At 36.2% G+C, this 26,107-nt stretch overlaps 1 protein-coding gene across 2 annotated transcripts in view; it reads left to right on the forward strand.

Annotated features, from left to right (window-relative positions):
* TFDP1 (transcription factor Dp-1) overlaps positions 1-25,339 on the forward strand; it is a 47,508-nt gene extending 22,169 nt beyond the window's left edge. The window contains exons 4-12 of one of the 2 annotated variants that reach the window (XM_026851251.1): positions 7,132-7,238; positions 11,207-11,328; positions 12,708-12,873; positions 13,061-13,207; positions 16,488-16,556; positions 17,890-18,041; positions 18,792-18,958; positions 19,558-19,639; positions 23,987-25,339. In XM_026851251.1, coding sequence (XP_026707052.1) covers positions 7,132-7,238; positions 11,207-11,328; positions 12,708-12,873; positions 13,061-13,207; positions 16,488-16,556; positions 17,890-18,041; positions 18,792-18,958; positions 19,558-19,639; positions 23,987-24,134 — 1,160 coding nt within the window. In that variant the 3' untranslated portion in view covers positions 24,135-25,339. The remainder of the gene's footprint in view (positions 1-7,131; positions 7,239-11,206; positions 11,329-12,707; positions 12,874-13,060; positions 13,208-16,487; positions 16,557-17,889; positions 18,042-18,791; positions 18,959-19,557; positions 19,640-23,986) is intronic. The other variant, XM_026851260.1, reaches the window with a different exon arrangement.
* The last annotated feature ends 768 nt before the right edge of the window (positions 25,340-26,107 follow it).

The following is a 26,107-nucleotide window of genomic DNA, read 5'->3' on the forward strand; positions in this document are numbered from 1 at the left end:
CTGTCCAAAACAGGATTCATCTCTGTCTCAGCTTCAGAGATTGTGTGCCTGTGTTTGAACTGTGAAGATTTTGAGCTTTCTAGAGATTCTTCCACACTCTAGTGAGCATTTTGGATTTCATTATTTGGAGTCCTCAAAGGCACATCTTTACTAATACTGCTTTGTACTAGGCTTTCGTGCTGAGTAATGAACTTAAGTTTTTCCTAGGATCTGCCTTCCTTATCTTTCAGTCTCCATGAAGAGCTTTCATCAGGTCTCCCATACCTTAAAAAAAAACCCAAAACCACCACAAAACAAACTTGGAGTGTTTGTTATATTTCTACTGTTTGGTAATGCCTCAAGGAGGAGAACCTGTAGCCTGGTTGCTGGGCAATTTTTGCTGAAGCCCTGGAATCAGAATTAGCTGTGCAAGTTTCAGTGGTAGCAGAGAAGCCAAGTAGAAGTAGGCAACTGAAACCTTCAAGTGCCTGGAATAAATTGCTCTAAGGCATACTGCTGTCAGTTTTATTGACAGCAGCTCAAACAACTGGATAGATAGAACAGTACTTCTGATTAATGAAAGATGTTTAGAAAAAGCTCATATTTTTGTAATTCTTGCATCTTGCTTTTTTTTTTCCCCCATACTGGAAATAAATGCCTTGCATTATACAGACTCCAAAGAAAGAGTTAGGAGGCTTCTATAAACCTGCAGTTCTGAACAGTTTCAAACTGTGGTTTTCCTTTCTGTTTGCAGATGATGCAGATGCTTTGCTCTTACTTTACTAGGGAGGAGTGTACTAGTAAAAGCATATTGAGCTGTCAACTAGATAGCTGAACTAGCCAAATGAAACTTTCCTGAGTAGAATTGGGGCAAATAAAAAATAGCTGAAGGTGGTACAAGGACAGAGAGTCCATGATTAAACATCAGCAAGTCTAATGTAAGGTCTTCGAGAATACTATTGTAGTGTCTGTAATAAGGCCTGTGACTTGCAGAGACCCTGAGAGAAATCTGTAGTCTGATAACCCAGAGTTTTTCAACTGAAAAAAGAACCTTTGCAAAAAATTAGGTGGACTTAAGCTACTTTATGTATCTGTGAGAGGCCCTGCTAACTTTTTGATTCCAACTCGATTATTTTTCAAACTATTTTCTATAGACACCAACTTGGGGTTAGGGGGTGATGTACTGGAAAGAGAGGGGCATACTGTGCACTGAAAACTATCGTACTTTTTGTTGTTTAGGGTTTTGTTTATTCTAAGCAGTTGGTTTGATGGACAGGTTTGGAGCTGGAATTGCTTTGTCTATATTTGCTTTACAAAATGGATAGTGATGCTGATGTCAAATTCCATCTCCTCCTCTTCCTCCTATCTCTTTTCTTACCAAAAAAAAAAGAAAAAAATCCATGTATGGAAGACTGCCAAAACTGAATCTGTAACATTTTCCAAATAATTCTCATAGTTTTCGTATAATCTTATATAGATCATTTGCACCTTTAGCAGTAAGGTACTCTGGCTTTGTAAAAATTCTGTTCCAATTAACTTTTCAGAAAATTCCAAAAGTAAGGAATGTAATGTGATGACACTTGGCCTTCTCAGAAGTGACAATTGCAATGGAATCCTGGTGTCTGTGTCAGCTTCTTAAATCTTCTTGTTCATGGAATGTCTCACTGGTCTTTTTTGGTCTCCCAGAAGAGACGTGTTGTGCGCTTCAACTGGTATTCTCTTAGGAGTTTTATCAGGTTATTGATAGTAATGTTGACTTTTAAGTGTGTAAGTCATACTTGTATTGAGACTGCCTTTGAGCTGTGTAGCTGTCCTTAAGCTAGATTCCAGCTTCTCTGTTAAAACCGTCAATTTCAAAGCTCCTTATGTAATTAAGACAAAAGTTTGTAGAGTTCTTAAGAGTGGCTACAAGCAGTTGTAGTGCAAAATGTCACCTGCAAGGTTGAATTTTTTTTAGACTTTTCTTAAAATAACCCTTTGCTTAATTCCTAACCTTTGATCAGGTAGAGTATTTACTTACAAATTGGTCTGCTGGACAGTTTGGTTCTAACAGTTGCAGGAGATGTTAGGAATTACTTTGCATTCTGACAAAGCACTCTTTTAGTCTGTATGGTTTTTTTTTTTTGAGTTGTAACAAGGCAGAAAATGCTTGCAAAGTTACCTTTTTACCAAATTCAGTTTTCCCTTATACAGTATTGCTTCTATCTAGAAGACGGCCTGACAAGATTTAGTTTGTTAGAGACTGCATTATCAGGAAATTGACTTGGTTTTCTGTTGACTTCTGTTGCATCACTCCTGTTGCTCTCTATTTCCCAAGTAAAGAAAACATAAAGACAGATTACATCAGACACTGGGACAACACCTAGAATGAAGGGAATTTCTGCTCCTGAGGGAAGGAGTACCTCAACCCTTCCTCCTTGATCTGAAACACCAAATTCAAAGTCACTACAGTTTCATGAACTGGAGTGGTCACCTTGTTGAGAGAGAGATCTATTGTTTTGTCTGCAGAGGGCACTCTTTTTTTCTTAATTTTAGATGTACTCTGTCTTTTTCTGTGACATATCAAGTTATTTAAAATGTTCATAATCAGCTGTATCACCAGTCCTTTTTACTGCTAAAATTCTGCAAGGGACTCATCTTTTTGGTAAAATTCTTGAATTTGTTTTTATATGCCAGCTGAGGTCCAGTTCAAAAGTTCTTCCCTAAATGCAACCAGTAACCAAAGAAGGCTATTTACCCCATACTCTGTATGGAGAGAGCACTTACCTGCAACAGTTTGTAGACAGATAAATAACAAGTTTTGTTAAAGGATGGTGCTGCTTTTGCTGTGCAAGTTTTATATGGCATTTCTCCTTGATCCCATCTGTATCATCGTCTTCTGTTTTGGAGGCATTCTGGGACTTCATATTGATGAAGTTCTACTTCCCTTTAGGTTTAATGATTTCTTTTAAGTTCCTGAGAGTAGTCTCCCAAACTGATGATGTGTGGGAGACTGAGAATATACAAGGTAACTGTATTTTTCTGTATAGATTTATTTTCTGCTTTTCATGGCCTTTTCCCGTGGTTTGTGAAGTCTTCAGAAGAAAGAAGAAAAAAAAAAAAGATGTGTCAGACTATCAGTATTAAAAATATGTTTGTTTTGAAAAGGAAGAAGAGTCAGTGCCAGCAAAACTGTTTGAAAACTCGTGTTTTTAATTTTTACATGCTGTTATGCACACTGTATGTTGGCTACAAAGTACAGGATTATTTGGAATGCAGTGATTGCTCTAAGAGTAATAGTAATTAACAAATTATTAATAAACTCCCTTTAAGTAACTGAGTTGTCAGTCACTTGTAAAGCTAAGTTAATGAAATTATTTCTGCTTGTATACCTAACAAAGAAACAAACAAAAAAACACACATGCACAATAACACCATGAAACCAGAACATTGTGAGCCTTTGATGAAAATGCAGGTGGATATGAGAAAAATGTTTCCACGTTAGGTAAATGGGAGAATAATAGGATGCACTTGGGCAGAGGCAAATTCAAAATACTCTTTAAAAAAAAAAGCCACAAACAAAAAAACCAAAACACCAACCATAACTCTCTTTTTTTTCCTACTGTTGAGTAGTTATGCTCTTTCCTATTTAGTATGATACCTTTTATTGGTTGACTTTGACTTTGCCTCAAACTGCGAAGTGTGTGTTACTGTTCTTCCATTTAGATTTGCGTTTCCTTGCCAATCAGTTTGTGCCAGAGACAGATGTAGCTTGCAGTTTCTGTATAAAGCCAGGTTGGTTCAGTTGCATAAATTAACTGGAGCAGCACCACAGGATACATCAGTGTAATTAAAAACTTGAAAGCAGCATAGTGTGTACTCTTCCCTTCATGCGGATGTTTTAGTTTAAATAGCTATTTGTAGTCATAGAATTAAATGAATAATATAAGGAGGCTGGAGACCATCTTGTCTAACCTTACAATTAAACCAGGGCCAGCTTTGAATTACAAAGCCTTCAGTAGTTGAATTTTTGTGTATCTCTCCAGGGAACCTCCTAGGCAACCCATTGCTACGTTGTTTACCTTTCTCATTGTGAATTTTTTTACCACCTGTCTGGTTGGAATTTGCTTTTTATCTAACTTGTGACTGTTCCCTCTTTCCCTTTTGTGGTGTCACGTCTATAACTCTCCATTTAATAGCTGAAGGCAGTAGTTAGCTTCCCACAAACAACACCTCTTGCTCCACCTTTATCTTCTCTTCCATGGTCTGCACACACCAGGCTCTTTCAGCTGCTTCTTGCACATCATATGCTCCAGTACCCTAGACATGTTTGTGTCTTTCTGATGGACTCTCATCTCTTCGTTAATGCCTCTCTTGCACTGTGGGCTCCAAAACTGAACAGTGATGCAGGCACAGTTTAAAGAGCCCTGGGCTAAAAGTGAATAATCACTTAATGCTGTATGTACTCTTCCAAATGCTGCCCAGGATGTGGTTAAGTCTTCGTTAGCATAGGGGTGTACTTCTGGGCCACATTCAGCCTGTTGCCCACCAGGCTCCCAGGTCCTTTTCTGCAGATCTGCTTCCTAACCACTTGACCCTTGACCTCTGCTTTTGTGTGGAGTTACACTATCACAAGTGCAAGATTTTTGCTTTTGTCTTTGTTGACTGCATAGAAGTTTTTAAGAAACAACACAATAGTATGAAGAATTACTTTATTTTTAAACATACCAGAAGAACAAAGTGTCTGAGTGCATCTGAAGAGTCAATAAGTGATCAAGATGATTAGGAAGAGTCTCATTGCAGTACTGTTTTTTATGAAGTTGTCCTGCTAGAAGTATTCTAGAAGTTGTTGTCTTAGGAAAAAAATTGATAACATAAACGGTTAGAAATCATCAGAGCCAGAGGATTATCTACTTGTGAATTCTTAGGACCTAGCAGTGGTACTTCTGTTCTGCTAAATCAGTACACATACAATTCATATAGTACCAGAAGGAAGCCACATATCTTGCACCAATTTCTGAAGGGCTCAGATAACTGCAGATGAGTAAGTCAGACTTCTATTAGGTAGATTGGTTGAGTGTATAACAGAGAAGTAGGAGACATATGGGCAAATTTGATAATGGGCAGGAGTTAACAGGGCTTTTCTAGATGGAGGGGGAAGGGAAGTTATGAAGTTACGTCTTTTCAAAGTCATGATTTGAAAGCGTCAACAAGCGTGTGGATAAGGGTTATCTAATCAGTGCAACGTCCTTGGATTTCTTAAAAGTAACAATAAAACCTTGATTATCAAGGTCCTTAATCAGCCTCTTAAACCAAGGTGTCATAGAATGAGACAGTCCTCCCACAGGTTAATAATTGGTGAAAACTAAACTAGATACAGTGAATACCCCAAGTGAACTATTAGCACTCAAGTAAGGTCTTGAAGTAGGTTATATTACAAAAATGTGGTATCGGTGTTTGGTTTGGAACAAGCACATTGAATTTTGAGAATTATTTGGAAAGGAACAGGCATTAAAAAAGAAAATTTGCTATGGAGTTATACAATAACATATGACATTCCTTTGTCATGAATGTGTCTATCCCTGTCCTCTGAAAAAATAAATCTCAAAGGGTAGGCGAACTAGAAAGTGTATGGACAACAAGAACCATCAAAGGTAAGGGAAGGTGATCAAACAGATGAAGCATCATAACTTTGGAAAGCAGTTAGAACTCTTATTTTATACTGGAAACACAATCTTCAGATTGCTTTGTTGTTTGTAAAGCAGTGAGGAAATTAAAAAAAAAGACATGTTGACCTCCAGGATGCTGAGAAGAAGATACACAAACACTAATAGCCAGGGTAGTTTATATTGCTTTACTGCATTCTGCAGAGAGGAAAAACAACAGAAAACGGGGTGTGATAGTGATAAGTATGGTTGAAGGGACAGGACAGCATAACAGACTTATGTTACAAACTAGATAGCTACTGACTTTCTGAAAGAGCATTGGAAAGTTGGTTAATGGTGAAAGAATGATGGGATGCTGCATTCTATTCAGATTTGGGGGACTGAGAATAGGTTCTTGCATAAAGGCATCAATTTGACATGGTGTAGTAATAGCAGCTAGAAAATACAAGCCTTTTGAAAAGAAGGACTTAAGATTTGAGTTGTCCTCAACTTTCTGCAAAATACCTGAATTTGTAAGAGGGGTGGTAGGCGTGACTCGTTAGGGCCCTTCCTGATGCAACTGTTGTAAAAATGCTTACTTAATTGCTTTTATATTGGATAATGGGAAGAAGGAAGAGGAATGGGAGTTGTGCCAAGTCCTTCTGGCCCCATTGGCCCCTTTAAAAGTGATCTCAGGGAAAGAGCTGTTAAACTTCTTGCCTGACAACCAAATGACAGATGTTTCGGGAAAATAAATGTCTCTGGTATTTTAAGACTTGTTTGTCCCAGTATTCTTTTTCTGTAGTCAGTCTTCGTTGCTGCTTTTTTTTTGTTGTTGGTTGGTTGGGGTTTTTTTTAAACTATGGCATGGAGCATCAAATTGCTAGAAGATATCTGGCTTGGTATTTTTATAGTTGAATTTTTGTTTTACATGGCTTAAAACTTGCTTACCTATCAATGCTGATTATGGATGGCTTATGAACAGAAAAAAAAAGCAGCTTTTTCTACAGGGTTGGTCTGTGGTGTTGCATGTATTTTGCTCATCTTGGATTCATGAAGATTTTTGTTCTTTAATTCCCTGCCTTCAGCTGGGAGGGGACACTTATGAAAAATTGGGAGTATTCTCTTGGAAAGGCCCCTGATAGCCAAATTTTATCTCAGACCACCAGCATGCCTCAGAAGTGTATGTCGTATGCTGGGGCATCAGGCATGTTTTTCAGGTGGTGAGGAAAAAAATTTCAGTAGCCACAAAGGATAGGGGTAGAAGAGGAAGGGATTATGCTTTCTGTTAGGTGTTCATTGCCTCTATTACTCTGCTTTGAGAGAAAAATTGGAATACAAGGAGTAAAACCATGTTCATACTAGGTCACTCACCTGTAAGGTTACATACAAGAAAGTTTGAGACAACATGTCATGAATCTTAATTTCTGTTTTTGCTTCAAATGTGTAAATGCTGTGTTTATCTCGACTCCCTGTGCAGTTCAGAGCATGTGGCTGACCTGAAGCTATCTACTTCTATTTGTTTTAGGGGTTGTTTCTCTATTGGCTGTTCATCCTTCTACAGTAAATACGCTCGGAAAACAGCTCCTGCCAAAAACATTCGGACAGTCTAATGTCAACATTGCACAACAAGTGGTAAGGAGACCCTGGGTTTTTTTATTGTGTGTACTGTTGCTTACACATACTGTAAGTCTGACTTGTAGCTTGAGAGTCGGTATTGTTATGGGCAGATAGTCCAAGCTTGTTTCTAATTTTCACAGACTTGTGTTAAAACAAATGTTCTTCTGCACAAAGAAATGCAAAGATGGCTCTCAAATCAACATGCAGATACCTGAATATTCAGGTGGCTTCATCTTTTGCTAGAGCTGCCACTTAAAATCAGTGGCTCTTTCAGATTCTGCTTTGAAATCTGGCATAGGGAGACGTAAATGAAGTCCATCAGCACAGTTTTATTGAAATTGAAGTTAGGTGGAAGAAAATTGAAAATAGAGCTACCTTTCTTAGTGCTTAATTTAGATATACTTTTGCTTAAATACATATTGTGAAATTAGAGGTTTCAAAGAATCTAATAATGCAACAGATAATACATAGATTATGAAAAGTCACTTTTGTAGTGATCAAATTAAAATCTGGTGATCTGAAAAGAGTTGGTCTCAGTTAATCTTCTGGAAAGCAACTATAACATGTAACCAACTGAAAAGGAATATCTTATATTTGGGTTTCTTCTTGATAAGAAGGCAGTTTCCCATCTGCCTTTCCCAACTGTAAGCTCTAAGTGGTGTTCTCTAATTGAGGCTGCTTGAATCTATAAACTGTATCGCTTCAACTGTACAGATGTAGAGATCATTCACCATGCTCTGTTTCCGGCAGCAGTGTTGAACTAACTACTTGCATCAGCCACTTGAAAGTTGAATGTAGCGAAATGAATTTAATTGAATGAAATTGCTCCATCAGTAGGAGGTATTCTATCAATAAATTTTCAAAGAGGAAATTCAAAGTAGGTAGGCATTCTTTTAATTTAAAATCAGTAATCAGCAGTAGGAGAACATTTTAACTATAGATCATAGGTCATAATGGCACAAAGGGAGACCCTTCAGGGCATTATTGTGAGACTGCGTACATACTTGAGTTTAATATTGAAAATTAAATGTTCTTTCAGGTAACTTACAAAATTTTCTTAAAGCACCAAATCCGCAGAAAATAATGAAATTAAAAAACATCTGATGCTTTTTTTAAACTTTCAACAATCAATAAATTAATGTTGACTACCATGTTTCTATATATATAAAATAAATTCTTGTGTTTTACATCACAATTTTAAATTGACAGATCCTCATCTATATTATCTATGATTAATTTTACATGGTAACATAATTAAAAATTTGTGATTCTGAAATAATAAGTACTCTTAATGGTGGTTTTCTTAGTATGATTACTGTGAGAAATTTACATTTGCAATAATAATTTTTCTTCAGCACTTTAAGTCTTACTCTGAACATATTAGCATTAAATTTTTTGTGAGAGAAGAGGTCCATATCACCATATTTGTATTGACTGGTACCAGTACAAAATTAGATACTTAGCTGTATGTCAGTAAAGAAGAGATGGGAGGGATTTTTGTGTGTGTATATATAGAGAGAGAAATTTTGGATAAATTTCTGTTGACTTTACAGTTCCAAAGGGGATAGTAAGAGCTATTAAAAAAATGCCCCTAGAACATTGAAAATCAAGAGAAAATAAATTTTCTTTCAATCTGCAAAATTGGGAAGCAGAGTTGAGGAGTTGGCTTGTGACACTGCTCAACTTTCTAATCTTTGAGTGGTAAAAAGAGTCTTTTAATACTTACATACTTCATTATCAAGGAGCTAAACTGTAATCGTGTTCTCTTCTGAAGTCAGGAAACTTGAGAGAAACAGCAGGCACTTCTGCTTTTGCTTCCACCCCAATCCCTCTGTTTTCTCTTAAAACCATCTTCCCTAATTCTATCTATAAGCTTTCATTTTAGGATGTTCCCAATGACTTGATACTGCTTAACTATTTTCATTCAAATTCATGGTTGTTTATGAACTTGTGAGTAAAAGTTAGGGGCATTTCTAATAAGGAGCCAATAATACTAATCCTTAGAAGATTCTGAAACTCTGGACTTGTAGTCTTCCTTAATAGTGATACATTAAAGCCTGTAATTCTAGCTAATTTTCAGACTTTTGTGAGTTAGAATGAGACTGCAGAACGGGTTTTGAATGTATTAAACAGACTTTTCCACTCTAGAAATGAGCCTGTGAATTTCTCTGTGCTTCCCTTTATTCCTTTATACTGTTGAGTATTTCAGGACACTACTGAGCACACTAGATGTCCAGGGTTTGCTGCTGCCAAATGGTTTGTTTTTCTCCCAGCTGTAATTCCACCCCCTCCCCTGTCCTGGCTTGGCTCTCATCTTACAGTGTAGTCAAACAAATTCTAGATGTGGCATCACAGTGATGGTGGGGCTGCTTGTGGAATTAGGAAGCTAGGGAATAGAGTGGGACTCTCTAATTTTAGCCTCTGAGCAGGATATTGAATCATCTCTTCCAGTCCTCTGTAACTGCATCCTAGGGGATAAAAAATGGTTAACTGCTTTCCTCTCTTTTCTCTATTGTCTGTGTTACTTGAATAGCACATGGGTGGTTTTCACAGTCTGAGACATTTGGTGAACCAGACCAGTCAGTGGCAGAACTGATAGTACTTTTTTCATGGGAGAAAGCGTGCTGGTTCACATGTGTCCTGTGCCTGTTTGGCATCCCTCACACTCACTATGTTTCCCACAGTCAGAGGAGTTTAGGTTATGAAAAGTAGGAGAGGAGATCAGTTGTCTTTCTGTAAGAATTAAAAATCATTTTAAGTACGAAACAAAGCTACTGGAAAGGGAGGAGGATCTAAGATTTTCCAGCTGTCAGAATTGGATGTAACTAACTTGTATGCTAATTACTCAAGAGAGGTGGCATAATATAAAGAGAAAGTTTTTGAGAAAAAGTGCAACCGTTTTCCTTCCAGGCAGTTGAAATTACAAACGTCTAATAGTCACTAGACTGCCTTTTGCATTCTGCATTTAAAGGTTGTTCAAATTTTGGTTCGTTGTAACTTTCATGCATAAAACGTTTTATTCTGGGTTTTCAGTTCTTCTGTTTTTACTGTTGTTGAGGCTGAATTATTGAAGCTAACCTGAGGAAGAAATTTAAAATTGACAGAACGTGGCTGCAGGAAAATAGAGCAAGTTTGTGAGTGGTTATGAGTTTAAGTTCATTTGATATTTGTTTCACTTACTTGATGCCAGGGATGCAACCTACTGTTTCCACTGGGAGGTAAATGTTCCCCCCGAAAGTAGGCATTTCTTTCTACAGAGAAATCTGCTTCAGCTAGTTTCACAGATAAGGAGAGCACGGCTCTGTGTGCAAATGTAGATATTACTCATGATCAAATTAACACATCTTTAGGACTACTTGCAGGTAAGCTGGAAGACTGTGATCAGCTGAGCATATACTTGTAATATGTTCAGGAGGAATGGTTTTGCCTAAATTGGTCTCACTCACTGCAGTGAAAAAGTTGGCCTTTATTCTTTCTCACCTATAACATTGTATTTTGGTTTTGATGCTGTAGTGATAGAGACTGACTGCAGGAGAAAATTTGGCCTTTCTTGCAACAGCTTTGCATTTTCTCTCTGCTTTTACTGATTTTCAGATCATCTTGCTTCATATGTTTATATTTTAACTGTAATTTACTGCAACTTTATACATAGTCTGGTAGGGTTTGGGGCTTTTTTCCCTTTTTCTTTCTGTGTTTTGCTCTTGTATAATTTAGTGTCGAACAGTGTTAAGAAATCTTGCAAGCATAAAAAGCTTGTTTAAGAAGAATAAAACATAAATGCTTGTTGTTTTGGGAGTGCTCTAACTATATAATCTGTAGTCTGAAGTTTTTTGTGTCAGTGTGTATGAATTCAGTGCTGTAATAGAAGTAGGTAGAAAAAAAGTATTAGTGCTGTTTGTATAATGTATCATTTGAATAATACAGCATATGAATATCTTGAAATACTTATGATCACTTTCCAAATTATTTTATCTTTACTGTAGGTTATTGGAACACCTCAGAGACCTTCAGCGCCAAATACTATCCTGGTAGGAAGTCCACATACACCTAACACACACTTTGTATCACAGAATCAGACTGCGGATTCTTCGCCGTGGTCTGCTGGGTGAGCAAAATAGAAGTTACAAAGGATTAATAAATTGTTTGAAACTTTTGTTCTTAAATGTTCACTGTGATAGTGTATGTACTCTTCAGGCTAGCAGTGTGAGAGAGACAGTCTGTTCACTTTTCCATCAAGTGCACTTCAACATTCAAGTATATTGTATTAAAATCAGGAATAGTCACACAAGAATAAATACCCCCTCGTTTGTCATAAAAGGAACTACAATATTTTCTGTAAACTCTGATAGATATTCTTGCATTACTTAACATTTCGAGAATTTAGCTCCTAGAAGGATACAGGAATTCATCGGATTTGATTCAGTTTTTAATTTGATATTTCTGTTTTGCTGGTGTTTTTCAAAAAAAAAAAAATAGAGTATTTTCAGATTCAACAAGAGTATCCTGAAGTATCACTTGAATAAGAATGTAGACCTTATTGGGAAAAAGTATTGGATACAATGAATGCATTCTTTTGGTGTCTTTTCTCATGCAAGCTTTTTTTCAAGGGTCTCTTGTTAAATGTAGTTGCTTTAAGACTAAATTTATCATCAGTGTCTTGTGACACATAAATAGGTTTCGACTTCAGAATTACACAGTAAAATGAGATGTACAGAATTGGGAGGTTCCATTGCTGCTACTGATTTTGTTAATACTTATATTTTCCTTCAAGTTACAAGGAACTTTGAAATAAAAAGATGTGGAGAAAACTTTGTTAAACTTCTTGTAACTTTGTAGTTTTCGAGCAACTTCATATACTGCATAACTTCAAATCTGTGTTTTAGTAATAGTGTAATGTTTAGTGAGTCCAACTGGTATCAGACTTTGTCTGGTTTGCAGTTTTGCACTTACACAGAAAATGCTCAGTCAATCTAATGTAATTTTTGGAGTCAACTAAATGGACTATTTAAATTTTAAACACACACACACACACACACACACACACACCCACCCTCCCCAACAACCAAAAAGCAAAGAACAACAAAAAAAACCCCACCCAAAAAAAGAGGTTACTTCCTGTAATTCACTTTTCATACTTAGCATTTATCCCCCTATCCCCTCTTGACTTGAAGACTGGAAGATTTTCTTTATTGACTCCTTCAAGAAATATCCTATTGTTAACTTATTGTCTGCTACTGGAGCTAGCAGAGTTGCCACAAGAATGAATTGAATTTGTACTGTGTTTCAGCATCAAGATACTAGAATTGTTAATTATTGTAAATTGCAGGGGAAAAAAATTCTAGGAAAAAGTGTTGGGAAGGGGTAAGAAGCAGAGCAAAAGGGAAGGCTTGTTTTTTTTACAGCAGTGTGCCTGTATTTGAAAAAGAGACATTAAATATTCCAAAGTTCAAATCTTCTTAAAATATATATTATACGTATATTTAGGAAGCGGAACAAAAAAGGAGAGAAGAATGGCAAGGGTTTACGTCATTTCTCTATGAAGGTTTGTGAGAAGGTACAAAGAAAAGGAACCACCTCATACAATGAGGTGGCAGACGAGTTGGTTGCAGAATTCAGTACCACTGATAATCACATTTCACCAAATGAATCAGTAAGTATATGGGAGGTCAATTACATGTGAACTGAATGGGGGAAAAGAAATTTCTTTTGAGATTTTTGTATTTTCCTACTGCTAAATGAAACAGTTCAGACATTACCTGAGTTTACCCATTTACTGTAATATATTTTCAAATATGTTTGTCACAGGTATGTTTTTGATTAATGCACTATGTCTACAGCAGGCTTATGACCAGAAGAATATTAGACGACGTGTCTATGATGCCTTAAATGTCCTTATGGCCATGAACATTATCTCTAAGGAGAAGAAGGAAATCAGATGGATTGGTCTACCTACTAACTCGGCTCAGGAATGTCAGAATTTAGAGGTACATGTATTAGGAAGTTCACACTGGCTTTGTGTTTTGAGTAAATGTTTACAGCTTTAATATGTTCTGATACAACGTGTGCATTTTATCTTCTCAGATAGCAGGGTAGAGTAGTGTGGTTCCTTTGACTCTTTTATTTGTATTTACATAACACACATTTAAACTTCCAGATTGCTTAAATATATTTTTTTTAATTCTTCTGTGTCAGAAATACAGCTGTCACAGCTTTTGCAGTATATGTTAAATGGCTCTGAGTGGAAGTTAATAAAGCTGAAAGATTAATGTGTATTTTCAACATTGCAATAGTGGTGCTCAAGAGTCAGGAAGATTGTCTTCTCCAGATGCCAGACAAATAATAGATCTGTGATGACAGATGTTGCATGTAGATCAATATATATATATATATATATATATGCGTTGCTGCTTCTTTGTTGCTGCAGGTCTTATGTATTTTGTGGCATTTATCTTACAGAACATGTCAGACGTTTTTACTACATGTCTTGGGTAAGAAGTAAAATATACTGAATATTCAGTTTTATACTGAAAGACACTCATGTTCTGACAGGAGGGGTTTTTTTAGTATCCTGAGATTTGCAGGATAAAAAAGTTACTGAGGCCTACTGAATTCAATTCACTTTATCAGAATAGAATGAGACTTTGTATTTATTTTTTAATAAGTCTAAATTCCCTTCAGCACGACTGAAAAATCAGTGTAGAAGCTGACAAACTGGAGAAATCATTTTGAAATCTGTGTACAAAGGGCTAATTCTATGGAGATTTTTGTTTGATACTGAGAATTGGTTTTCCAGTCAGTATCTAATCAGTCTGAGTGTTATTTAAATATTTATCATCCCAAGTGAAAATTATTAGTTAAGGTAAGAGAGTGATTGTTGGGGCATAAACAGTACTGTGAGTATGGAAGGTGATATAGTTTGGACAGTGCTGTGTGTTGAGTAGAGAACCATCTAGTTGGAGGGATTTTACAAGTAGACCTCTTTGGATCTGTCTCACAAAGCATGGCATTGCCAGTAATGTTGGAACAAAAGAAAACGTGGCTCATACAGCTCGTTTTGATGTCATGATTGATAATGTCCCAAAGAAGAGTAGGATAATATTAGTACTGAAGTAAAATAGCAACTTGGAAGGTAATAATGCACAGTGAAGGTTTGTGTGCTTATAATGGGAACAGTGATAACTTCTGATACCAAAATGAGAACTTACTAATTGGATGTCAGAAGAGGAAAGAGTTCTGTTAACCATTGAATAATAGAGCACAAGTGTAATAGTACTATTCAATCTGATACTGCCTAGCTTCACCCTTAAACTGCTGAAAAATCAAGCCAAATAGTTTATAAGGTAATGTAGGAGTTTGAGGAGTTCCCCATCAAGTATTTAGTATTTTAAGTCTTTTTAAACTTATACTTTGTATGTAAATTAGAATATTAGATTTGATAAAATATGTCCCAATAATGCAAAAAGAGAGGGTGTGGGTCTGTATCTGGAAATAATATGGAAAGCAATGCAGTTTACATGTAGGTGATAGGAAAATTATCTCAGGTGAGTTGTGGTAATTTTTTGGTGGGGAGGCAGTTACTTGACTTATTTTCTAATGCTAAATTATAAGACTTGGTCCTACTTTTTTTTTTTTTATCATACCTTTTGCATTTTTTTCAACTCTGTACACTTCTGGGTTTTGTTCATTGAAAACAAACAGATAACTGCATTCATGTGAATTTTTAACTCCAATAATTTTGTTGCATATTTTAAAGGTCTAAACAAAAGTTGATGTTCAGGCCAGTGGTCTTGTCTATCCAGTATTTTGCCTGACAGTAGCAGTTACCTAGGAAGGAGTATAAGATCGGAGAAAGTATCTAATGATATCTTTTCACATAAGTTGTGATTCAGGCATAACCTGAGGCAGATAGAGTATCCTTCTATTTAACAGCCCTCAATTAATTCCACAGATTTTTGCTTTGTACAAAGTTTGCTTTTAATACTGAGTCATTTGTGGCAGTGCATTTCAGGTGCATTATAAGTCTCTTATGAAGTACTTTTTGTTTGGTTTTGAACATACTATATTTAGTTGATAGCCTCTGATGTGTTTGGGTTTGGTTGGGTTTTTTTTGGTGTTGGTGTTGTTGTTGGAAGTGATGATGACTTGGTCATTCCATATTCACTTTCTCCATCCTATTCATGGTTTATAGATATCTCCCATATTCTCTCCCGTTATTTCATTCTACTTTCTGTGGAGTCCTAGTTTATTCATCATTCCCCTTGTATGGAATCTGTTCTGTAACATCGATTATCCTGATTGCTAGTCTTATTGAAATAGGAACACCAGACCTACAGAATTCAAGATGTAAATGTGCAGGTTCATATACTGATGGAGTGATAATCTCTGTTTTGTTCTCTGTTCTTTGCCTAATAATTCAAATTTCTGGCTGCTGTGGTATGCTGAGCTGATGGCTTTTGTAGATACTGTAATTTAATTTTTTTACTGAATGTCATTTTTTCTAATACCTGCATGACTGGGATTGTTTTCTCACATACCACATTCTATTTACCAAAAATAATTTTGATGATGTCATCACTCAATGCTACAAGACACTTCAGGTGTGCTTTATGACAAGCTCTCTTTTTACTATGCCAGGTAACCCAGCATTGTCAGCACATTCTGTCACCTTGCTGTTTATCCCTTTATTCTGATCCTCTATAATTTGAATAACAGTCTGTAAATTAAGTCCTTGTGGGAATCTGCTGGTGAGCTTCCTCCACTGAGTAAGCTGTTTATTTCCTACCATTTTGTCTCCTATCTTTTATGTTATTATTTAGTATGTATTTAATACCGTGAGGACTTAACCTGGGCTCCATAGCAGCTTCATTTCTTTAAGCATCTTGAATGTATCTTCTCCAATACCTCCAATATCAGTAGACTACATCAGGTTTATTGTTCTGATCTACATGCTCTTAGCCTCCTTGAGAGAATCTGGATAATTCTTTGAGGCATAACTTCTGCTTACAACTACATTTTTACCCTCTCCCTGATATATTGTACTTTATTCCCCAGTATTTTCATTCTGCTCTTTGTTACAGTTTCCATCAGTAGTACTGATGTGAGTCTCGATAGTTAGATCTTTAAATTATCTGCAGAAACTTAATGATTGACATCATATGTCCTATCTCCAGTTCTCTGGTGTTGAAATTATTTTAAGGGGAGAAAATGTTGATATAAAACACTACTTAAAACCAACAAACTAACCAATCCTTTTTCTGTCTTAAGGTGGAGAAACAGAGAAGACTTGAAAGAATAAAGCAAAAACAGTCTCAACTACAAGAACTCATTCTACAGGTACAGTCAAGGTACTCTTGTCTATAGGGCAAGGTAACTTATATTTGTATTCCTGTTATTTTATCCCCGTTGGGGATGGGAATCTTCTAAGAAGATCAGGTGAATTTCAGGATAAAGAATATGCAGTTTTAATTTGCACTGTAGTTTAGCTCAGACCATGCTGTTGGCTATTGCTGTTGGGGAAGCCAGCAACCTTCCATGAGTTATGATTAATTCTTTTGCAGTTTCAGGTATGTTTAAAATGGGATTTATGCTGACAGGAACTGTAATTCTTACTGTACCCTCTGAATTTTCCTGTTCAGTTCTTATATCCATAATGTTTTTCTGGGTTAGAGTCTATAGATAAAATTATGTGACTGTAGAGGTCATCTCTCATAATGCTCTGTGTCTTGTCTTTCTGGAATGTTGCTGCCCCTGCTGTGTAAGTGGCTTAACCGCTGTGAAACAGTTGCTGAACTCCTTCCCAGATTTCCCCTAGTATACTTCAGGAAGCAGTAGTCTGTTCCCTAAATCACTGTGCTGCTGGTTCACAGGAATGTATCCTGTAGTAGTTGCATTATCTATGCAGCAGGAATGAGAATCTCAGGGAGCATGTGCAAAAAGAAAATATAGACAGCTGTGGGACAGCAATGTCAACAGCTGTCTGGTTTTTATCAAATGTCCGTGTTGGCTTTGGATTCTGTTTATTTCCTTTGACTCCATGACCAGAAAAATACTTTTTTCTTAGTTTGATGGCCTACTGTAAGATTTGTAACTTGAGTATCAATAGTTAACTTAAGTTTTTAGTTCTTACAATTGATAATCTTTAAAATATCAACATTCCGTTCTGAAAAGCAGTTTTGATAAGATATGAGGGTAAAGCCACTAATGTTAGCTCAGTAATTCAGAAACCTAATGTCAGGCATTCAAATCCCAAATATTTACTGGTTTTTAGCATAACGTTTCAGAGAAAATACAGTGTTAATCATTCAACTGTTGTGGAGTGCAGTAGCTAGCAGGGAATAGTAAACACAGCGGAAGTAGGATGCTATATGAAAATATCTTTTCCGATCATTGTTATCTCTTCACTCTGTCCAACGAACTGTCCTGGTGTAGTTCTTAAAACGTGCGTTTTTTTTTTTTCTTAGTTAAATTTTTATGTGGAGTATTTTTCAAGGCTATCATTTGTGTTTCCTCTTGCATCTTAACATGCAGGAATATGGTGAGCACTCTCTGTCCTTTTCTGCATTTACTTGCTGCAACCATTGCTGGTATTCTTTATCTGAGGGATCATTTTGTTAATAGGATCTTCAAGGTTTAATTCATACTTTCATATCGCTATTGCTTTCTCTAGCAAATTGCCTTCAAGAACCTTGTTCAGCGAAACCGTCAAGCAGAACAACAGGCAAATCGACCGCCACCTTCCAATTCTGTCATCCATTTGCCATTTATTATTGTGAACACCAGCAAGAAGACAGTGATTGACTGCAGTATTTCAAATGACAAGTGAGTTAAAGTTTTTTGTCTGGCTTTTGGTACAGCTATGAGTTGTATTTCCATGCCAAAGTGTTCACCTGGATTTGTTAAAAATTAAATCCAAATAGATTTATTTGTGCCTTTTGTAGATTGAGAATATGCATTTCAGATAGATTAAATTTAGTCATGTTGAATAGAAACAATCTGATAGAGCTTTTTAATAAACAGTATAATTGCGTTCACATTTAACAATGTATTTAAGACATTGTCTAGAGATGTTAGAAGCAAAGTAAGGCAACTGTGCTGAAGTTTTACATAATACTTTATCAGATAATGTTTTCCTTTGGCTTCAACTTGATAAAATGCAGCCAGCTGAATTTAAAACGTATTTTACATTCAGAACTGCTGTTCTCTATCTACTTTTGGTTCAAAAAGCTAGTTTTTTCATCTGCTAAATAGAAGCTGAAGGTAGCAGTGGTTTGTCCTTGCACTAGAGAAGCTTAAAAACATGGAAAAAAAATTGCACAGTAGGCAGAGGAATGGGAGTAAAGAAAAAACTATCAAGCATGCAATGTTTGATTAAAACTGTATCTTTTAAATGTTAATGATTTATATACTGTGTATAATTACAGGTTTAGTCACTTGCTATTAAATACATAAATACATAAATCTTGTAAAGATGATTGCTTAATGTGTGTTAAGCTTTTGAAATGTTGCAAGTCCCAAAACAGGAAAGGTAGTTAAAGTAATTGAAGCTAACTGAGACTTTTTCCTCTCCAGGTTTGAATATCTATTTAATTTTGACAATACTTTTGAAATTCATGATGATATAGAAGTACTAAAACGAATGGGAATGGCTTGTGGGCTAGAATCTGGAAGCTGTTCAGCAGAGGACCTAAAAATTGCAAGGAGTTTGGTTCCTAAAGCTCTGGAACCATATGTGACAGGTTAGTTACTCCAAGAAGAGTTGTTTTGTTTTTCGCCTTAATATGAGACTCAAGATAAAAACATTAAAACATCTAAGGTCCGTTGATTTCCACTGGTCTGTGGTGAAGATTTCTAAGAATTTATCAGATATATATGCTTTTTAGTGTAACTTAAGGAACAAATAGCAGAGATTCATAGAGAACAGGCTGTTGCTGTTTGCAGAAGCATGTTTTGCGTTATACCACACAAGTAGATCTTTGCCGTGTGTAAGTCTTAAGAGGACAGTATTTATAAGTTGATCGACCTGCATAGGCAAAAGATAGTAAGTGCAAACATGGTCATGGCTTCATTTTATTGTTTTATCATTTTTATTATATAAGAATACTGAATGCATCTGACTTGCTCACTTCAAAATGTTTCTTTAATATATTTTGAAATTTTGCTGTTGCACTATCTTCTTGGGTTTTAAATTATGCTGATTTGGATATAATCCATCAATATGTTTTGTTGTTTTGGTTGCAAGACTCCTTTTCTGGACTTCAAAAGGATTAAGGATTTCCACTGAATCAGATGAGTGTGTTTTGAAGGATTCTTGAAATATGTATTGTTCATTTTACAGAAATGGCTCAGGGATCAATCAGCAGTGTATATGTCACATCTTCATCAGGTTCTGCATCAAATGGCACAAGATTTTCAGCCAGGTGAGATTAAATTATCAATACGTTTTCAAAATCTGTGATCAAAGAAACTTAATTGGAGATCAGATACTTCAAGAGACAAGTTCTGTTTTGATTAAATATGGTGTGGATATGTGTTTAAGTTTATTCTCAGACATTACTTTGAGTAGTGGTGGTTCTTAACAGTGTCATTAAAGAAATCTTTTCCTCGATAGTGGAAAAGAAATTGATTTGAGTAGTATTAATCTTGGATATATTGTTTTTGTTTAGTTTTGAGTTTGTGACAAGAAAACAGATGCTTCCCTAAAGATACAATATGGACAAGATTCTCCCTTGGTCATTAGTGTCTAACTTAAAAAAAAAAAAGGGTTTGGTCTTTGGGTTTTAAACAGCATCAGAAGCTGGTAGATTGATAAACCATAACTTGTGTTTAACTTTGTGTGGACATAGATAATTTCTGAATTTATTTTTCTCTTGCTCTATAAGACACTTTCCCTTACTTGTTAGTTTCTTGCTGTTGCATTAATCAAAAATATGTCATTCTGTGAGGTCTGTAAGTTGTAAAATTAGTCTAATATCATTGAAATGTTTAACATTGTTAAAAAAAATATTCAAATTGTGCAATCTGATTAGCTGAACAAATTGTCTGCAAAAGTGTTTGTTTTCTACCGTTTGTTTCTGTTGTGTCCAGAAACAGCCTTATATGAAAAGTTAGTTAAATTTCTGTTACGTATGTAACACAACTAATCCAATCTGGGCAATTCTAGAATTGCAGAACGGTTTCAGTTGGAAGGGATCTTCAAAGATCATCTAGTCTACCCCCACTACCATGGGTTAAGATATCTTTCACTAGATCAGGTTGCTCAAAGCTCCGTCCAAACTGACCTTGAACACTTCTGGTGATGGGGCATCGACTGCTGCTCTGGGCATCCTGTTCCAGTGTCTCACCACCCTCATCGTAAATAATTTCTTCCATATATCCAATCTAAACCTACCCTCTTTCTGTTTAAAACCACTGCCCTTTGTCTGTCACTGTAGGCCCTGGTAAAACTTCTTTTTATTTTCTATAAGCTTCCTTTAATTAGTGAAAGGCTGCAATAAGGTTTCCCAAGAGCCTTCTCTTCTCCAGACTGAACAACCCCAACTCTTCTCAGCCTGTCTTCATAGGAGAGGTGTTCCAGCTCTCTGACCATTTTTATGGTCCTCCTTTGGACCTGCTCTACCAAGTCAGTGTCTGTCTTGTACTGGGGACTCCAGAGCTGGATGCAGTACTCCAGCTGGGGTCTCACAAGAGCAGAATAGAGGAGGAGAATCACCTCACTTGACCTGGTGGCCATGCTTCTTTTGATGCAACCCAGGATATAGTTGGCTTTCTGGGCTGCAAGCATACATTTCCAGCTTGTGTCCAATTTTTCATCCACCGGTATTCCCAAGTCCTTCTCCACAGGGCTCCTCTTAATCCATTCATCCCCTGTCAGTACTGATACTGGGCACTGCTCTGACCCATATGCAGAACCTTGCCCTTGGATTTGTTGAACTTCAGGAGTCCCTCTGGATGGCATCCCTTCCCTCAACCATATCAGCTACACCTCTTGGATTGGTGTCATCCACAAATTTACAGAGGGTGCACTCAATCTCACTGTTTGCCATTTAGGAAGATACTAAATTGTATTTGTCCTGGTATGGACTCTTGAGGGACATCGTTTGTTACTGGTTTCTGTTTGGACATTGAGCTGTTGACTGTAACTCTTTCGTCCTGGCCATCCAGCCAATTTCTTATCCATCAAAGTCCATCCATCAAACTCATCTCTCTCCAATTTAGAGATAAGAAGGTTGTGGGGGACTGCATCGAAGGCCTTCCAGAAGCCCAGGTAGATTACTTCTGTAGCTCTTCCCTTGTTCATTGATGCATTTACTCCATTGTAGAAGGACACTAGATTAGTCTAGATTTGCCGTTGGTGAAGCCATGCTGCCTGTCCCTGATCACATCCCTGTTTTTACATATGCTTTAGATTAACTTTCAGGAGCATCTGTTCCATGATTTTAGTGAGCAATGAGGTGAGGCTGGAGAGGAGGGGAAGAGTTCTAGATCTTCAGCTCTGTCCGCAGCAATGACTGGTCTGTCATGCTCTGCCGTGTAAATTATCTGGGAAATTGCTATACCATTGAAATTCTTACAGAAGTCCTAATTTTTAGTACATTTAAGCCATTTGTGTTTAAAGGCAAAAATCCTGTATTGATAGGATTTCTGTAGACAAGTAAATACTACTTTGTTCTTGTTCTCTGAAGGCGGTCTTCTGGCAGCTTTTTCTCATCCATCTGCCTTTCTCAGAGTTGGAAGAGGTTCTTCTAAAGATACAGTATCTAGCTTTCTTTAAAGGGCTTGTGCCATTACATTTTTAAAGCATTTAGTTTTTTAAAAAAACCCCTCAACTTCTTGTAGATGATAGGGTTGAATGCAAAGCAAAAAAAAAAAAAAATCAAAGCCAAACACAACAACAACAACAAACCCAGACCAAAAAAAAAAGTGCAAGGGAGCTAGCTAAGCTCAGGGATGTATGGGAATAGCAGTGGTGAGGAGCATGGTTTATGCTTCAGTCCATTCCTGCTTCCCAAAAAATTGTGGGAAATTCTGCCTGTTTTGTGCTAGGGAATTGAAACTTGAGTGAATACTGCCAAAATATTTGTAGAGAAGCAGAACTTACATGGTACATAAAATCTACTGTTTTTACGAAGGTTCCTTCTGTGATCATGAACATGGTGTTAAAGAGCCCATGTATTTTTTAAGACTTTTAAATTTGAATAGACCAGTACTAGCCAGAGGCCAATAGAAAATCAGAGGCTGACTGTGGTTCATTATCTTGCTGAGAAGTACAAGAACTACCACTTCGGTTTCTTAGGAGGTTGGAAAAAGGGAGTGGCAAATTATATTTAATTATAGTATATATATATAAATATTCATGGAAATAGGAAACTACAAGATGTGTAGTTTTTCTAGTACCAAAAATTTCTGCCAAGGTAAATATAGGCTGTAAATTTATTTAGCAAGCTCTCTAAAGAAAGTCTGCAGAAGACTGAAGATGCTGTTACCAATGCCTTCATCCCAGTTTCTTTGTCCTAGGATACTCAGGTTATAAAATCCAGTTCCATTTTTATCAAAAAAAGGGGAGACAGGTTTTTGGGTTTGTATTTTCAAAGTTCACAGGAACACAAGAATAATCCCCATTCTTTTTTTCTTTGTTTTTGAAACTGCTTCTGCAGATAATTATGGAGAACCTGTTATAAGCCACCTGACTACAGCTATGTCTTGCTATACCTTAGTATCTTCCTTTTGAAGAAGTGTACAGGAGGGCAGAAACTCATTCTGTGTGATGATAGACCATTGAATTAGCTCTATAGAACAACAGCATGCATGACTGATTATGAGCATTAGCAGAATTTAAAAATTACTAACATATTTTAAAGCTGGTTTTTAATTATGAATGTCTTTCAAGCTGGAGATGCTATTTCTGTGATTTTTAGAAAAACATTTTGTCAAGAATTTGTGACCAAGTTTAATTATCAAACTATTGAGAAAGTAAACAGTAAAAAAGATTGGCAAAATGACAAGTAGTAATGGAGGCAGAAATGTTTTGGCTCTATTAAAATAAAATACTTCTGGATACAGTTAATTCATCTAGGAACAGGACATTTCAGACCATATCTACAATGTGTGTGTGTGTATTTTGGAAGAAAGTGGATACTCAATCTACTTGCTGATCCAGGAGGCAGATTTTCAGTGTAGGGATACTCTCACACAGGGAGAAATATGAGATGCTGAAGAGGATGTGGTGTGTGTTTGTTTGTTTGTGGTTTTTTAGCTAAAAAAGAAAAGCATAATGAGAAGAAAACCATTTCAAGTTAAAAATACAGCAGATATTACATGGCAAACTACCATTGCTACAACAAGGAATTGAGGAGAAGCTATTAATTCCTCATGTTTTCCAAGTCTTTGAATCAAGATTAGTGCTTCTGCAAGACATGATTCTCTCGTGATGGAAGTGTCCAGTGCTATGTAAAAATATTAAAGGATTTAGATAGCTGTGTAGCCTTAACACTGAATGTGCTTTAGAAGGAACCTGGAAAGAATACTTCTAACATGCCTGTGAAAGAATTTAATCTTAATATTAAACCTCAAGGAAAAAACATACTAATAACCATTTCAAAATTATCTGTTTCTGCTTTTGAGAAACAACTTAGACATATATTAAAGACAGCTTATAAAGTAGCAGTGGCAGATTCATTAAAGGAATGGATGTATGACTATTTAAGAGCACAGTAAACTGGGAAAAATAATTAAACAATGGCAACTGTCCTCTTTCCTTTTCTTAGTGATTTTTCTAATGGTGGAGATGGGATGTTGGCTACCAGTTCCAATGGATCTCAGTACAGTGGCTCCAGAGTTGAAACACCAGTTTCTTATGTCGGGGATGACGATGACGACGATGACGATTTTAATGAAAATGATGATGACGACTGATGCCCTTTTCTTGTAGACTTTTTTTTTGTTAAAATTCAGCAAGCTTCAGGAATAAATTGTTCTAGGGAGAAGTGTCTCAAATTACTTTGCCCCATCCCTCAAGGAGAATATTGGTAAGCAGTTCTGAGTTTAGAAATTGCACCTCTGATAAGCAAACAAGGATTGTTTTATGTAGGATATTTTTAAATGTGGTGTGGATGTGTGTTTTTGATACCAGTGTGTTAATGCAGAGCCTTTATTTACTCTCGTTTTAGGGGTTTTTGGTTTGTTGGTTGTTTTTTGTTTGGGTTTTTTTTTACTTGAAGGAAAATGGATTTTGCCCCAAATGTTCTTGCGAAGTTTGCTAAAAAAAAAAAAAAAAAAAAAAAAAAAATGTAGACACATGATTGAGAAATAAAATGCTATCCTTCTGTGGAAAATGAATACACTGAATGGCCATTTATTTGGAGTGTATTTTGATTATGCCACTGTTTGAGGGATAGTGTGCTAATGTAGTAGTGTTTTTTGTTAATCACGCAGTGTCCAAAGAACCAAACAAGAAAGATACGTCCTACTTTTTTACATGTTAAATTCCAGAAATGTTGTTATGAACTTATTTTCCCTTAAATTATATCTAACATTATGATTCCATCAAGTTTATATACTTTTCACTGTATGTTGGGACATATGAATTACAAAGTTTTTGGCAAATGTTTACTGCCAGTTGGTGCAGCTATATAAAATGTCTTGAAGGTTTGGAATGATTTATTGCTTATGGTAAAATTTGCCTGATTTCTTACAGGCAGACTTTGGAAACTTTTTATTATATAGTTGTTTACATACTTATAAGTCTATCATATAAAGACATGTACTGAAACAAATGTTTGTATTTGTTTCATAAGCATCTTCCTGTAATCTATTATAAAGTTGAAATTAAATATAGAGAATGTTTTAAGTTTTTTAACTCAAAATTTGTCAATCATTTTTAATAGTTCATTTTTATAAAAGGAATTTCAGGGCAGGTGGTAGTCTTTTTAAATTTATTCACAAACAATTAACTGCACAAATACTGTCAGCTGCCTATTCTAAGACAGTAGTCTTTTTATTGAAACACAAATAAACTTTTCTGTAATATTTTATGGAATATAAAGAGACTATAATTGTTTGACTTGTTTAACCTTGGCACTGTTAGTTTTTATTAATAAAACGCGCATGGGCATTTTTAACAAGCTCTGTGGTTTTTCTAATTTTAGGGTTATTTTAGAACATTTAACTTCCTCTCATCACAAGACCTAGAATTAACTGTCTCAGGATACTGCATCTACACTACAAAGGACCTAGATTTTTTGCTTTGATTTAATAATTTGCCATAGCTCTTGGTAATTTGAGAGTCAAAAACCAGTATCTTAACCTGTATACTCTCTTTTTACATCTGTATACATCTCCTTATTTCAATCATGTTACTCCTCAGCGTGTCAGGGCAATCTTAGTGCTCCAATCCAGCTTCTCTGTTTAAAATCTCACACTTAATGTCCTATCTTTTCATCCCATATTCCTCAATCCTGGCTTTCCATCATGTATTACTCATGCCTTCAGAACAGGTCTTCCATCTACTTTCCATATACTTCTACCTTAAAACTTTTTGTTAGATCACATCCTCTGCTCTCACCTGAAAGTGCAGGTTACTGAACTGGCTCAGTCACTCTTCAGGCTGCTGTCAGAGTCTGGATTTGTTGCTTCCACAAACTCTAGGGAGTCACTGCAAAGACAATTTACAGTCTAATAACTGCTCTGTCTGTGGTAATGGCTCCTGGATACACTTAAACCGTATGGTAAATATTAAGTGTGTGTGTTTGGTTTTTCTCCTTCTCTGAGGGATTATGCCTTGACAAATCTTGTGTGGTAAGGGGATGTGGGTGCTTACTACAGAGCAGTTGATAACACAGTGAATATTTTCTAATTGTATCACACTTTGTGAACCAAGCAAATTAATT

Source organism: Athene cunicularia, assembly GCF_003259725.1.
Source record: "Athene cunicularia isolate RWA chromosome 1 unlocalized genomic scaffold, athCun1 chr1_part1, whole genome shotgun sequence".
NCBI lineage: Eukaryota > Metazoa > Chordata > Aves > Strigiformes > Strigidae > Athene > Athene cunicularia.